Source organism: Rhopalosiphum maidis, chromosome 4, assembly GCF_003676215.2.
Source record: "Rhopalosiphum maidis isolate BTI-1 chromosome 4, ASM367621v3, whole genome shotgun sequence".
Taxonomy (NCBI): Eukaryota; Metazoa; Arthropoda; class Insecta; order Hemiptera; family Aphididae; genus Rhopalosiphum; species Rhopalosiphum maidis.
In genome coordinates this window covers 50,194,738-50,211,176 of record NC_040880.1, presented here as the reverse complement: position 1 = coordinate 50,211,176, position 16,439 = coordinate 50,194,738, and the positions used below count along the sequence as shown (strand labels likewise).

Here is a 16,439-nt window from a genome sequence, read left to right as displayed (position 1 = left end):
ATGTTAAACTATTAAATATTAAAAAAATGTGCACTGAAAGTCTATTGCTAGGTATTTTCTTACATTTTAAACATATTTTGATTTTCATCAATGCACCAGCCTTAAAATTAAAGAATGGTAAAAATTACACAATAAAGAGTTCTAATATTTGTTTCATCAACCCAATATTTTAAAGAGATGCATAAGAGATTGATAATGACTATTTATATTGAAGTTGATTTAATGCACAAAGTGGAAACAAGATGGTATAAGCGCAAATTAAAGAAGACCTAATATGAAGTGACTATGTAAGTTCATAGAAGTTTTATTCTTAAATAAATAACAAGAGTATATTGAAATTGACAAAATGTAAATTAGAGTGAAGTTAAAATTAAAACCGTCCACTTCTTGCTCGTCCTGTGTACTTGGTATCTTCTCTAGTAGTTCTTCCCTGACGTCTTCTCCTTTCTTTTTTTTCTAAAATCCATTCTCTACTTTTTTTTACTAATTTTGATGCACGCCCTTTTGTCATTTTTTCCCTATAAATCAAATAAATAAATAAATAAAAATTACATCACTTGTAGGTAATTTATGCCATTATTACCTTTTTGATGTATAATTAATTTGTGAATTTTCTGTACCAAGTGCTGGAGGCATAGGCATAGCACCACCAGTCATTAAAACAAGAAAGTATTTTTTTGCTTTAGTACTATCAGGGAAATCGACCAACAAACCTCCAAAAAATCCAGCTTTTCTTGCTTGTGATACAACCAAATCTGTTTGATGTACATTTTCTGGATAAAATTGAAAGACTGCTCTTGCATTGCGTCCCTAAAATCAAATCAATAGTTATATATATATATATATATTCTATTGATTTATTTAAAAATTATAATGTGAATTTATCACTTACCAAGCAAGCTAATAATGACGAAAACAAAGTATATAACCTTTTTGCAGGTTTATGTGATGATTTATCTGCATTACATAACCATTGTAATGTGCTTACACTGTATGCACCATCAAATGTACCAGGTTGAAATGGAACACCATCACCAATGTCTCCCAACAATAAATCACCTTCAACTTCTCTCTCTTTTGCTACTTCTAATAAAAATGTCAATTGTAAATGGTTAATTCAATATATTTTAGTCTGTTTATAAAAAATATTTACATTCTATATCCTATACGAGAAACCAAATATTTTTATAAATAATTACACAAAGAATAACAGAATATATAAATTATTAATTATACATATTGAATGTAAAAAATAGTAATTGTTATTAGAACATGTAATTTAGACTTGTAATAGCAAGCAATATGCTGACATTTGAATTACAGGAATAGATTAATTAACATACTTAACATGGATTCTGAGATGTCCATTCCAAACCAAACATGACCAGAATCTTCAGCAACACTGCCACTTAAACCAGAACCACAACCTAAATCTAATAGTAAACAAGTTTCGTCTTCTGGCAACATCAACAATTCCATACACCTTTCGGCCATTTCTAATTGAATGTTAATCATACGAGAACTAAAAAAATAGTATTAATAGAATTGTGTAAAGACTATGTTGAAGTTACTTACTTTTGGGTATACTTTTGAGCCTCAACGTCATTATAAAACTGTTGAAAAAAAAATGATATTATGAAAATGTATTAGTACATTATAAAACTGTCATACCATTATTTTTTAACCGACATAGTATAATATAAAAATAATGAATAATGTATGATTATAAATAATACAAAATTTTAATATGTAGTAGGTCTGAATATAAAAATGACTTATAATGATTAAGTAATGTAAAAGTAAAACTCACAATTTCTGGTGGAGCTAAATGTTCTGGACGAGACATCTTGTTAGTTATTGGCACTTGTTGCCAATATGAAATCAAAATAATTTTAATTTTTGACTTATTGTTAAATTCGTAAGCACATTGTTTTTGTGAATTACTGCAGTACCGCGAAATGCAAATCGAAAATCGTGTTATCATCACATGTCGTTATCTACCACAATACGCTTATCACGGGCTTTCATTCGATGTGTAGTGTAAAAATAAAAAATTCATGATCTGTAAGCACGATGAATCTTCTCTACGTCGTGTCTGTAGGTTTATGGGTCCATATTTGCGATACGCCGCTATCGAGCGGTGACAAACAGACAGCCGGTCGCGGAACCACCGACCGTTAGATGGCGACACTAAGTCTGACAGTCTGCATTTACTCAACGCGTTCATCGAAGTATCGAACGGCGTACTCCATTGGTGCGGTCGAGCGGTCCGACGGCACGACCGACCAACGGCGTTAGCCGTTTTAACGATTGACGCCGTGATGCATCTGGGACAGTGCCACAGCCACACTGCCACCAGTCGTGGGACGAAAATCCCCTCACCCCTGACGGGATGCGTAGAGAAAGCCTTCCCGAGTCCCAACAGCATTTAACAGGACAATCCCTTTTAGTCTAAAAATACGATTATCTTCGTATCGTAGCTGTGACGGGACGACAATCGCAATACTCAAGTTGCGAGTTCGTGACAAAGACACTTAATATTTTTAAAATTTGTACGGTGTGCTGACGAGTCGCCAGGACAAATATGCCGCGCGTGTAGCGGGCGGTCGACCACCGTCGTCTCAATCGGCGGTGGTAGTGTGGTACAGTAGTGCAGAAGTACAGTGGTACGAGACTATAAGTACCACGAGCATACGACGCAACCGCCGCCACCCGTCCGTCCACAGACCACCACCGACTATATAGACTGCAATTTATATACGCGGCGGCCACCGTGTCTGTGCGTGCGTGCGTTTCGTGTGTTACTGTGTTAGCACTCGGCAGTCGGCGATAACGCGTCGTATATTATTATTTGTTATTATTTATTTATTATTATTATTACTATTATATAAAAACGATTGAAAATTAAAATAAAAAATCGTATCGCCCCGCGCACGTCGTGTCGCGACTCGCGGTCATTCGATTTAATATAAATACATAAAAATTGTGTAAACGTTTTTTCTTCTCTTCTATTCCCGTTTCACGGTTTTTCATCGTCGTCGTCGTCGTCGTCGTCGTCGTCGTCGTCGTCGTCGTCGCTGTCATCATCGTCATCGTCATCATCACAATATAATATAATAAACAACGACATCGTTGGGTTGTATGAAATATGTCCATTAATATATCGTTTTAAAATATTATGCCGAATCGTCGCGTGCCGCATCTCCGTAACTACTGGTGTAGTGCTACTACGGTTACGGTTGTCGTTGGCCGTCGACGTTCGTTCGCACGGTGGTGAATCGTTTCGCGGTCCTCGTCGTCGCTGTTTCCCGTGCGTTTGTTGTTCCAATCGTCGCCGATACAACAACGATAGCAGTCGGACACTCCGGCCGGCAACGACAGGGTCGACTGACGATATCGTGTCGTACGTGCATGCTGTAAGACACGCCGTCGTCGTTACGTGACGATGTCGCGTTATCGCCGGGCGACGTACGATACCGCCTAAAAAGGGCATATGCCCACCGCCGTCGCAACGGCGCGCTTTACGCTGGTCAGCAGCCGTGCCTAGTGGTGTCCGTCAGCCACAGCGGCCGCGACCACGGCCACGGGCGTTTGTGAGTGTCCGTCCAGCACACTCGGTGACCGTCACTTCGATCGTGTAAGTGTACACTGGCACGCCGTATTGTTATTGTTGACGAGCTTTGACCCCTCCTGTCCGTCACACGACACGGGTGTTTGACAGCGAGTGTAGCGGGTTATTGGGTCACGAAAAGTCTCGTCATCTCACAGGCTGGACGCTGTCCGTTTGCCACTGTCGTCCACGAGTTAAGTTTCGTTATTTATATTATCAAGCTTTTTTTTTTTTTTTTTGTCCAGAGTCTAGCCAATTGTTGACAGCACACCCAGCCCCTACCTCAACCGTATTGTTGATCGACTACCATTGTGACACAATGCGTTTGCATGGACGGTGTTCCTGAAAACCCGGCAACGCGTTGCCGGCTACCGATTGAGATATGGATGGCAGCAATGGAGCCAAGCAAGCGGATAGTTGGCACAAGCATGAGCCGTTCATGATGGTCGAAAAGCAGAAAAATAAAAGTAAGTGTTACGCTGCTATCAACATTTAGTAATGTTATTCGCAGATCATTTGAGATTTTTATTAAAACTGACTGACATTGATTTTAAGCTAATTGCGGTTAATATTTAGATATTGCCCTGACAACCTTTGTCATGTCACTGTGTCTTCAGCTGAATTAGTGTTTAAGTGTTTTGAAACGATTTTTTTTACCAGATGTTCGAAGCGTCCTTGAATGATTGCCTACATTTGAATAAAATGAATTCTCTATGCATCACCATATGTTTAGACAACTGTTTTGATAATCGAATTGGATTTTTATTATTTAAAACAAATGCCGCTTATCTTTTATAATTCAATTTTTGTATATCCATTTTAAGATTTATTTGCGAGAAATGGATAATCAATTATCCAACTACTATTAACTATAGATTACATTTTAAACATTCACATTAACTATTGTGTGATGCAATAATTTGTTTTCTGTTTTCATTGACATCCTCCTCATGCTAGGTGCTCAATTTCTTCTCCATTTTTGTTTAAATGCTTTTCCTGTTAGGAATAGTAGGTATCAGTGTATGATGAAAAATCTTTTTAAATTCCTGTTCACCAAAAAGTGAGTTAATTAGTATTTAGGTATTTATGTACAAATAAATTAGACTAGTCACCGTCATAAAATATTAATGTGTTCTGTATGTGAGTAACTATAAATTATAAATGGAATTCAGTAACTGTCTGTATATCTACTTTATTGCTTGGTATGATAGGAAATACCCCCAGAAAATTGTACAGGTGCTTATATGAAAAGTTTATTTTATAGTATATCAAAGAAAAGTTGAAATAACTATTGAATGATTTAAAAAATAATGTTGAATAATAAATTGAAAATATTTGTGAATTGGTTGATACTTATTACGGTTATTTAACTGTCTTTATAGATGTATAGGATGTTACTAGTTTCATTCAGACAATCCAGTATAACTTATTTTATTTTTCATTGTGCATTAGCCATTATGTATGGTCCCAATTTACAAAACAACTGAAACTATCAATAGGAACTAAATTAATAAATTTATAGTTAAATACATGAATAAACAAGTAACATAAAGTATAATAATATAATAATACCTAGTTATTTGGTTAGTTCTACTGGTAATTTATATTTTTATTTTTAAAAAGTCAAATGGTATTTGACTAGAACTCAGTCGTCTGTGTGTATATGGTTTTGGTTTGCTTCTATTGGCCTTATTCAATGTTGCTGGTGTTATGAAATTTATAGTTGCTAAGATCAACTTTATTCATCTTATTATTTAAAACCCCATTTAAAACTGTTGTATGGTTTTTAAACGAATTTTTGGACAACCATACATGAATTGCTTTAAAGTATTTGTGTATACTACAGTTGTATGTGACTTGTATTAAAAATTAATTCAAATTACCTGTTATGTATGATATACATATATGTTTTATAAGTGATAAATTGGTGTAAAGTATTTCATTGTCTATGCTTGATATACACGCAATATTGAAGAATATTTATCTATTTATTTACCTTGTTTAAACATATCATTTGAATATTAAGTGGATCAAAATTTAGATTATCGATCAATATCAATTAATTATTTAAAATGGATTTCCTTACTTGCATATTTTAATCAATTCACTGGCAGGCATATGGTTGGGGATTAGATGACATAAACTAAAAATAGATTTGCTGTACTGTTGAAACTATTTATAGAGTTTTGTTAATCAGTCTACACGTTTTGAATTCCAAATTCTACTTGGAGAAGATTGTACTATGTATATATATTATATGTTATTAATTTAGAAAACTTATTTAATTTTTTAACAATTTAAAATGTACTCGATTACTATGAACTTGAAACAATGATCACTCCAATAAGTATAATTTGGAATTATTTTAACTGCAAGTGCAATTAGATAATAGTTTATTTTAATTATTTATTGTACAACAGATACCTACTACAAGTAGCTAATTAAAAATAAATCAATCATTTAACAGCCAGGTTAATCTTAGTGTTGTGGCCTTGCTCTGTACATTATTTTTCTTCCTATTATTTAAAGAATTGTTTAATGATCAACATTAAGGATACTAGTTTTAGAACAATATCAAATTAATGTTAGTGAATAGTATCCTGTATTAAATAATAATAGTATAAAATAAATGTTACTCAAGGATAACTTACTATTAATTTCTTAGAATAATGCTTATTAATTAAATTTGGTACCTTTACTTTTACCATTGATAGTTCTTAGAAAATATTTATAAGAATTTGTTAATGCTTTTAGACAAATTTAAATAATTGCTTGAGTACTACCTTTATGTTTGCAATGTTGTTATACTTTATTATTATTTTATCAAGATCATGGCCAAGGATCTCAAGACAGTAACTTTGGTTTTGGTGGTGGTCCCTTGTATGGAAGACTTGTTGCTGAAGACCAATTACCAATGGTTGGCGGTGTTGCTCCAGTGCATGCTGATATCCATGCCATGCAAGCAAGAATACCGCCTCATTTTCGAGATCCATCATCAGCTCCACTGAGAAAGCTTTCAGTGGATTTAATCAAAACTTATAAGTTTATTAATGAGGTACAATTTCAACCATTATTTCATCTAAAATTATTGTTTGTAGATTTTTAACATTAAGCTATCTACAAAAATAGTAATATAATACATTTTTCATTTTGTTGAACTATGCTAAAATATAAGTGGTTTCTTAGATAATGTGTATTCTTTTTTGATTAAAACAATATTTTTTCATTCCAATACTATTTATGAAGTGCGTATTTTCATATGGCTTACATAATGTGTTCAATTTTAAAATGTCAAAGGCCAGTTATTTAATCATAGTAACCAGGTTTTAAATATTAAGATAACACTTACTATAAATAATGATTGCTTTGTATTACATTTCATTATCAAAATCATTTTAATAACTAATGCTTAATGTGTTTTTAATCTATATTTTAGTGGAATACAATAAAATCTACATGTTTAAACAATTAATTAATTTTGTATGTTTTATTTTATATTTATTAACTATGTTCACTTAATTTATTATTTTTTTTTTTTTATTAATTTAGGTCTATTATGCTAAGAAAAAGAAAAGAGCTGGTGGTGGAGCAGTTGGATTAAGTAGTCAACCTCAAAATAATGGGGCCCCCGTTGAGGGGCCTGTAGCCAATAAAAAAGAAAGAAGAGTGTATAATGATGGTCATGATGATGACAACCATGATTATATAATTAGAAGTGGTGAAAAGTTTTTGGATCGCTATGAAATCATTTCCTTGCTAGGCAAAGGGTCATTTGGACAAGTGAGTCGTATTATTTGGTAAACATTTATGGCAGTTAAAGAAAAGAAAATCAATTTTTATTTTTATTTACTTAGGTTGTTAAGGCTCGTGATGAGGAAGAAGATTGTTATGTAGCAATTAAAATAATAAAGAACAAAAAACCATTCCTAAATCAAGCTCAAATTGAAGTAAGACTATTAGAAATGATGAATAGAGCTGATGTTGACAACAAATACTATATTGGTATGTGAAAAATATATAAGAATTTGTGGTTCAGTAAATAAAATGGACAATAATAATTATTTACAGTTAAACTCAAGCGTCATTTCATGTGGCGTAATCATCTGTGCCTGGTGTTTGAGTTATTATCTTATAACTTGTATGATTTGATTAGGAACACTAATTTTAAAGGTGTTTCTTTAAATCTTACACGTAAATTTGCTGCTCAACTGTGCACGGCTCTATTGTTCCTGTCCACACCGGACCTGTCCATCATACATTGTGATCTAAAACCAGAAAACATATTGTTGTGCAATCCTAAAAGATCAGCTATTAAAATAGTAGACTTTGGCTCATCTTGTCAGCTCGGCCAAAGAGTTAGTTACACTAATTACATTTTCCCTTCTAAAATGTTAATGTTCAACTTATTTATTACAGATATATCAATATATTCAATCTCGTTTTTACCGTTCACCAGAAGTTTTACTTGGTATACCATATGATTTAGCTATTGACATGTGGAGTTTAGGATGCATATTAGTAGAAATGCATACTGGTGAACCATTATTTAGTGGAACAAATGAAGTATGTTTTATTACAAATCCAAATTACATTAATAATAAAATCTTATTTAATTATATTTTATTTTTCAGGTGGATCAGATGAATAAAATCATTGAAGTTCTTGGAATGCCACCCAAACATATACTCGATCAGGCACAGAAAGCTCACAAATATTTTGATAAAATGCCTGGTGTTGATTCATACACTTTAAAAAAACCTAAAGATGCCAAAAAGTATAGAAATCCAGGTGGTCGACGATTACATGATATATTAGGCGTCGAAACAGGAGGTCCATACGCTAGGCGTTTAGGTGAACCAGGACATTCAGTGTCTGACTACCTTAAATTCAAAGTAAGACTACTGTTTTTAATAATTAATTCAATCATAAAACTGTTTGACATATTCTAAAATATAATGTATACAATTATCTAGGATCTTATAGTACGAATGCTGGATTATGATCCAAAAACTCGAATTACACCATATTATGCTTTGCAACACAACTTCTTCAAGCGAACTTCTGAAGAGGGTACTAATACAGCTAGTGGTATCGCTCAAGCTGGACTACACAGCTTAGGTGCTAGTCCACCATTTAATAGTTTACCTAGTAATAATCTAGGGGACACTAATGTGCAATCATCTGGTAAGAATGCCTAATTAATATTTAATTTATGTTAAGGATATGTCTATGTTTTTATTAAATCTTAACAGTGAAAACAAAACAAAATTATAGACATTATAAGTGATATTTTTAAGACTAAATATTTATGTATGTACTTTTATTATTTTAATTGTTATTATTATTATTTTTATTTTTTTTTTTTTTTGCTTACCTTGAAGGAAACACTTTCCCTACACATTTTTACGCTCGATGACTATTGCTAAACTTTGGGTCAACGTATTAGATTTCAAAAAAAGTGTAAGTCAAATCTTAATAATGTGACGTGTGTTGTTTGTGTAAATAATATTATGTAATTTTGAGTAATAACATTAATTATTGAATTATATATTATATGAATGTAAATACACACACATAACATTGAATTTGAATTTTTAATAATATGAATCATAATTTGATAGAAAAATCATTTTGCTTTTTTTGAGCACGGTACTATCTTAGTAGTAGGTTTTTACCATTTTTAATTAAATTTTTTTTTTAAAGTTGTTAGATTATAATCATGTTTTCTGTAGTTGAAATTCATACATTATTTTTATAGACAAATTGTATACTAGTATTGAACCTAAGAATTATTTTAGAGGGAAAAAACATATACCATGTATTAAAACATTTAAAACATATCTACAATTTGTATGAAGCTAATACTTAATTGTTTAAATTAAATCACAGTTATCTGCTTGTAGATAACCGTGGATTACACATATTTTAACTAATTTCTTAATAAGAATTTTTTTAGTTCATGGCAATTAAAATCTAATGTACATACATTATACAGTTTTGTAAATCCTTTATTAAAAAAATGTATTGTTAAGTTTTTGCATTTATTTGAAATAACAATATTTATTTTACTTTAAAGTTACTTAAAAGAAAAAATGCATTAAAGTTAATATTATTTTACCAAATCATACTAAGTAGTTAATTTTTTAAGCATTTTAAAAACTTAAAGTAAATTGTCCCTGTCAAGCAAATAATAGCTAAATGAAAGAAAAATTAAGAATATGAAGTTATACAATTTTAAAATTTTCACTTGGTTACTTTTTATTTGTTATAAACAAATTATATAAATATGTTTTTTGGCCTTATTTAAATATGGTTAAACTGGTCGAAAGAAAATTTTACGTTATATTTTTGTTTAAATTAATTACTTATTTTCATAGTTAATATAAAACTAAATGATATTAATTGAGGTTTCATTGTTAAAATGTGTATTTAATTAAATAGTTTCTAATATTATAATTTATTATATGCATATTTAACATTAACTTAAATAAAAAAAATGCAATAAATTGATTAAAGTTATCTATTGAAAATTAAGAAATATATTATTTTCAGTTTATTAATTTATTTTATTTTATTACATAACTACATTAATTTGGTATTATTTATTTTTAGCTATGAGTTTTTTTGTTAAACACATACATAAGTGTATTGTTTATAAAAAATATTAGTTAATTATTTTAGTTATGAAGTATTTATATTATTTACATTAAAAATGTTATGGAATGTAAAAATATGATATTTCTTATATTGGTTTTAAATTATTTTTTTGAAGTACATAACCTAAAAGGATTTTTTTCATTTGTTTGTAAACAACATTTATGACTATAATCCACAGTAGTAAAATTTAATTAAAAATTATTTTGTTTTTAATTTTTGAAATTAAAAAGAAAATAACTATTAATTTGTCCTATTTATTCAGGTTTAATACTTCCATTGTATTTGCACTGATTTATCATAGTACTATTGCTTGTTTGGTGTTAAAGCATTTTTGTTAAGTTTTTATTGCCTTTAAATTATTTTGTTTAGTAATTATATTAATAATAATAAGTAAATTCTTAATCTAATTAGTTTATTTTTTTTTAGCAATAAGATTGCGATCAGACCAGTGCCGAGGTAGAACTACAATGGATTGCGACCCTCCACCGATCGCTTCTATGTATCACGGTTACCAAACGGCACCAATGGCTAGACACCATCTGCCTCATCATACTACAGTTTACCCAATGAACCCAGCATCTGCTGTCGGTGCTTTGGTTCACTGTCGACCCACCTCTTTGCCGTTCCTACATCCACAACATCACCCGTATCAACCAATACAATCGCAACCTCCACGCTCATTGCATTCATTGCATAATCACCCACCACCACCACCAGTACAACAACCTGTTGCACGGGTACCAACTTCCCATTCCAATCGAACTAAACAAGAACAAGATGACATGATTGGGGTATGTATAGGTCAAAGTCCTGTAGCAATAAATATAACATGATCAAATCGTATAAAATGTTGAAGGGATGATTTATACTTGTTTTCAATGTAAAAATCGAATAACTGTGATTAATTTAATGGGAAAGAGTATAATTTTTAAATTCAGGTGATAGTAGGTATCTGTGCTGAGTAGTGTCAGAAATTCAATTTTATTGTTTCCATTGACATTGTTTTTGTTTTGTTTTTTTTTCTAAACAAAATCCTTAAAGAATTTAACTATAACTTTATTTCAACAGGTTTATTAGATTAAATTAAAACAAAATAAAATGACAAATATTTTTTATCTGATACAATAATGTATAATTAGTTAATTACGTATTTTTATAAACTTGCCAATCGCCATTTTTATCTTCATGTGTACGCGGATAACCTTTAAAACTACCTCAAATCATTTTGTAATTTTAAATACTAATACAGACAAATTAATTTTGAAATTATGTCTTAATATTTACTTACGATTGATTTAAACCCTATTTTAAAGTGATATAGTACCCACTAACGCATATACAGTATTTGTATAATAAATTATCATAAAAAAACTAAATATAAATTATTTCATTTATTTATTATTATTTTTTTTTAATTAATTTATTATATCAATTTGGTTATTGAAATTAATTTTTATTACATCCTTATCGGACAAATCAAATTTAGGTTTAAAATAATCACTCCGTGTATCATACATTTATACACACACAATACAATATTATAATCGATAAAAAATACATCTTTAATGGAAATACAATAAGTATTTTTCATAAATTTTAACTGCAGAGAAAACATTATTCTGTATTAATGTTTTGGTGCTTTTGCTGTGAACTCTATCGGCGGGGTTCATCATTTTTTATCATCTCTAAACCATTGCAATTTAAAATTATGCAACGACGGTATGCACACACAACGAGAGAATTCGTCTGTACAATTAAAGTCACAACGACGTATGTCAACAGTTTATGTTCGACTAACGTTTAACAACTGGTGCGCATCGATTTGTTCTATATTATTATTGTCTTAGACTTTCAAAAACACGACTGACCGTATGTATATAATTTTTTATTATTAATATTATAATTATTATTCGTTTAAAAGAACCGATAACTTGCATAAGATAAAAATGGCCTGCGTTTATAACGACTAAACGTACTTATACGTATTTTAACACGATTTCGTTATTATTGTGTCTTCCTGGACTGTTTAGCATATTTTTATTCTTATATATTTTGTTAAAACAATATACATATATACATATATAAATATATATATATAAACACACGTGGTAGTCTTATAGTGTTACCCCAATGATTTTTTAAGCGTTTCCACTGCCATAAGGTGTGTAAATAAATAAATATATATATATATATATATATATATATATATATATATATATATGGGATGTATGTGTGTGTGTGTGTGTGTCTGCATTATATTTAGATGTATTAGATAATCTTAAAGTCTAAAAATATAAATATTATATAAAGTGAGTACCTGTAGAAATCCGTTCGCTCAAATCTGTGTGAAAAAAAAGCACCGGGATGTTTGTAGCATACCGGATGCGGGATAATTTTACACCGGTGGTTTGGACCAACGAATTTCTAGTCTATGCCCGACTCATCGTCTGACGATGCTGTCGGATACGCTCTACTCACTCTTTCGTACACACGCAGACACACACACTATTCTTACGCGACTATTGTTATGTAGCGACATTTATTAGCTGATTTTAATGACATGGCCACCGAGGTATTTTTTTCGTTTTTGTATCGCGGGCGCGTGTGTATAAATTTTAACCAACAAAAAAAAAAAAAAAAACGAAAGAAATAATATAATATGTGATAGAACAGGGTGGAATATCCTTAAAACATTATTTTGTTCATTTTGTACGGTGATCGTTTATTATATATTAATTTTAAGATTAAGTATATATACATATATATATATATATATATATATATATATATATATATATAATTTGATTTATTATATTATATAATTTTTTTTCTTTTTTTTTTATTATTAAAGACTGTTGTGTATATAGACTTAGATATTGTACGTGAGATGTTCATATTTAAATACTAATTATAATATTATATTATATGTATGAAATAGGAAAAGTTTTTATTTATTTTTACATTTTGTTTTGTTTTTTTTTCTTGTAACGCGCCGCCTTTATTTGATTTACTTTAATATCGTTGTGAATTGCAGTTGTCTGTACTCACACACATGTTCATGTCATATACACAAACTCATGAGACAATTAATGTGGGAGGTATGCTTAAGTCAGTAGGTACACCATATCAATTGTGTCTGTATATATATATATTATATACTTAGCCAAATCATTAGTAAATATTAAATAGTAATATTAGTAGGTATAACTACTATTATATATATATATATATTATGATGTATGAGATATAGTTTTACTACTCGACCCGTGTCTCCCCACAAAAATTCACGATTTTAACATATATACATTATATATGAATTTTCTATATTTTTTTTTTTTTTTTTTTAATAATTTTAATCGTTTAATTGTCTGTCTGTCAGCATATTTTATTATTATTATATTATTAAGTAAAATGAGATATATGTAACCGTGAAAACGAAACATATTTACCTTACAGATGATTTTTTTTTTTATCATTATTGTTTATATGTATTATAAATGTATACGGCGTTTAAAAAAAGAAAAGAAAACAAACAAAAACAAAAATTAGAAAAATTATTTTCACCATGTACTCACATTGCTTACGTGTTGTCCTACGTTCGTTGCGGTGTACGCTTCTGAAACGTCAATTGGTTCCTGGGTTCCTTCGAGGTACGGTTTCCCTGCAGCGTCAAAGAGTGGAACTGCACAGCGTCATAGACGCTTACCTATGTCCAGACCGGTAGTTGACGCTAGACGCGGCGTCTGGACGCTGCAAGGAAACCGTACCTTTACAAAAAATATATATCTGAATTGGTTCTGAAATGTTGAAAGCAATTTCGTTTTTCCTTTCTATTGTATACAAACCCATGGATCATCACCATTTAGTTTGTGTCTTATGATGTGGCTAAAAATGTGAACATTTTTAATCTAATTTTATTCAATTTGTTTAAATTAATAATATTGCATTATATAAAAATCAAAATACGTACAACTCAAAACTATTTGAAATATGCAATTTAAAAATCTAGGGGGACTCAATTTGTATGTGTTCGGAAAAAAATAAGTACTTACCTATCTATAATCAATTGAGACGTGTCGCATAAAATATCAGCAACCAGTAATTATTAAGAAAGATATTTTTAATTATTTTGACGTCAATTGTTTGTTTAGGTATGGGAATCATTTCGAATGCAGCCTCTTTTCCAATAAGGGCGTTATATCCCGCATGGTATCATCTATCGTTATTCCTTTCTGTACTTGATATTCTTAGAAAAATAAACAACAGAAAAACATGGATATACATATATGTATTATGTACCAGTTTTGAGAATACAGTGATTTTATAAATAAAACTCAATGTATCTTGTAAATAATTAGAAATAAGAAGTACCTATGTAATAATATAATTTATAATAAATAAATTATTATATAATATCATATAAATTTTAATTTTCATATTGGTATATATTTATATGAATATTAAACGTATTAATCAACAAATCATGAGTAAATTAATAAAACTCAAATTATAAAGTCAGAAGAGGTTTTCCAAAATTGTTCTTAGCTCATTTTGTTATGTATATTAAGTATACATATATATTGAGAGTAAGACTAACAAAATGCAAAAAAAAAAACAATTATCTTCCATTTAAAAACCGTAATATGTATAGGGTATACATTGGCGTAATTTAGTCATGATTGTCAGGGTGGATGAAATGTTTTTACAACCCTATTACCCAAAAAAATTGCATTTTTCATAAGCGTCTCTTTTCAGTGCAATAAATGTATGTACTCATGTAACACAGAAACAAAAATAATTACAAAATATTCAATAATATACAATCATATTTATTATTAAATCAATGAATAATTGTAGTTAATCAGTTTAAAAAAAAATAAAGATCATGAGGGGGGGAGATACGACACCCAAATCCCCCCGTAATTAAGCCATTGTAAATATATACTACTACCTATAACCTATAATATTATATTATATTTCGATAAAGAATCGCAGTGGTGACATGTATATTTCACGTTGAAGTGGCAGATAGGTCATTAAGTATTATATAAGTTAGAGCATAGATGACCAAATTTCTTTTGGCAGAGATCTACTAAATATATACTTCACCTTTGAGAATCGATTTCCATAAAATCGTCTGCGATCGACCGTTAGGCCGTCGCCGAGTTTTAAATTTGATAAGAACTTAAGTAATAATATTTACACACTGAGATAGATAACAACAACTGGAGCGCCGATTCGCTATATGTTCATAATGTAACAGAAAACGAGCCGTGTCGAATACCGACACCCCCACCACCGAATGGCAAACTATTTAAATGCACATTACTTAACGCTGGATTTTAGTAAACTTTAACTTAACGTTTTACAGTAATAAAATGATCGTAACTGATCGAATTTGATATCAACATTTTCATCTTGATGTTGGATTTATATTGATATATTTTAATATGAAATATTTTTAATTTATAAAGAGAAATTAGTAAAGAAATGATTATACTAGAAAAAAATTATATTCATAACCAAGATAAAATATATAATAAAATGTAAAAAAATAATTAAAAAAAATAAATACAAATTTGAATTATTTACAAATTTTTAAATAATATTGATTTAGATAACTTGGTTCTTAAGGAAGATTTATTTTTAAGTACTCGACATATTATATTAAATTCTTTTTCAAAATGGCTCACTCTAATATTAACAAACCTTTTACTAATTAAATAAAATAATATATATTCATGACTAGGAGTCCCTAAGACAACATTTATAGGGTGTGTGCCAGGAAAAAAAATGTATTTTTACTTAGTATACTTCTTCTAGCACATTCTATAACATTTAGTTTTACATTATTAAAAAATTTGTTTTCTTTGACAACAATAACCTGGAACGCTTTTTCCGAATGTTGTACAATTAATATGACTGATTTTGAAACATTAATTAATTTACTTTAAACTGACTTTGTAAATGTTAAATTATTTATATAACTATGATCAAATTGATTTTCCATTAACATACTTATACAAGTCACACACCACTTTTGACATAATACTTCTAACAATGTAACCAGAAATGAAATTTAATATTTCATTTTCATTTTCTGAATTAGATTCTGCATATGATCTTTCATTTTGTACAAATTCTATGGCTCTATGCTTATTTTTTCCTTTTG

The 16,439-nt window shown here is 29.8% G+C and overlaps 2 protein-coding genes across 4 annotated transcripts; one reads left to right on the top strand and one right to left on the bottom strand.

Moving 5' to 3' along the window:
- Positions 1–273: 273 nt before the first annotated feature.
- On the bottom strand, positions 274–2,120 carry LOC113556770 (probable 18S rRNA (guanine-N(7))-methyltransferase). The gene is made up of 6 exons (XM_026961911.1): positions 1,811–2,120; positions 1,576–1,613; positions 1,344–1,522; positions 893–1,086; positions 584–810; positions 274–518 (listed from the first exon to the last, which is right to left on the bottom strand). The coding sequence occupies exons 1-6, from the start codon at positions 1,982–1,984 to the stop codon at positions 371–373; spliced, it is 960 nt and encodes a 319-aa protein (XP_026817712.1). The 5' UTR covers positions 1,985–2,120; the 3' UTR covers positions 274–370.
- A 674-nt stretch (positions 2,121–2,794) lies between these two features.
- Positions 2,795–14,633, top strand: LOC113556768 (serine/threonine-protein kinase minibrain). Of its 3 annotated transcripts, none has more exons than XM_026961907.1 (11): positions 2,795–3,637; positions 3,856–4,077; positions 6,439–6,665; positions 7,160–7,390; positions 7,465–7,612; positions 7,679–7,965; positions 8,027–8,173; positions 8,242–8,502; positions 8,584–8,794; positions 10,694–11,058; positions 14,419–14,633. In XM_026961907.1, exons 2-11 carry the CDS (start codon positions 3,993–3,995, stop codon positions 14,455–14,457), a joined length of 2,001 nt encoding a protein of 666 aa, XP_026817708.1. In that variant the 5' UTR covers positions 2,795–3,637; positions 3,856–3,992; the 3' UTR covers positions 14,458–14,633. The 3 variants fall into 3 exon arrangements, with proteins under 3 accessions (XP_026817708.1, XP_026817709.1, XP_026817707.1); XM_026961908.1 differs by lacking the exon at positions 14,419–14,633 and adding an exon at positions 8,992–9,070 and having other exon boundaries at positions 10,694–10,833; XM_026961906.1 differs by lacking the exon at positions 14,419–14,633 and having other exon boundaries at positions 2,797–3,637; positions 10,694–12,947.
- The last annotated feature ends 1,806 nt before the right edge of the window (positions 14,634–16,439 follow it).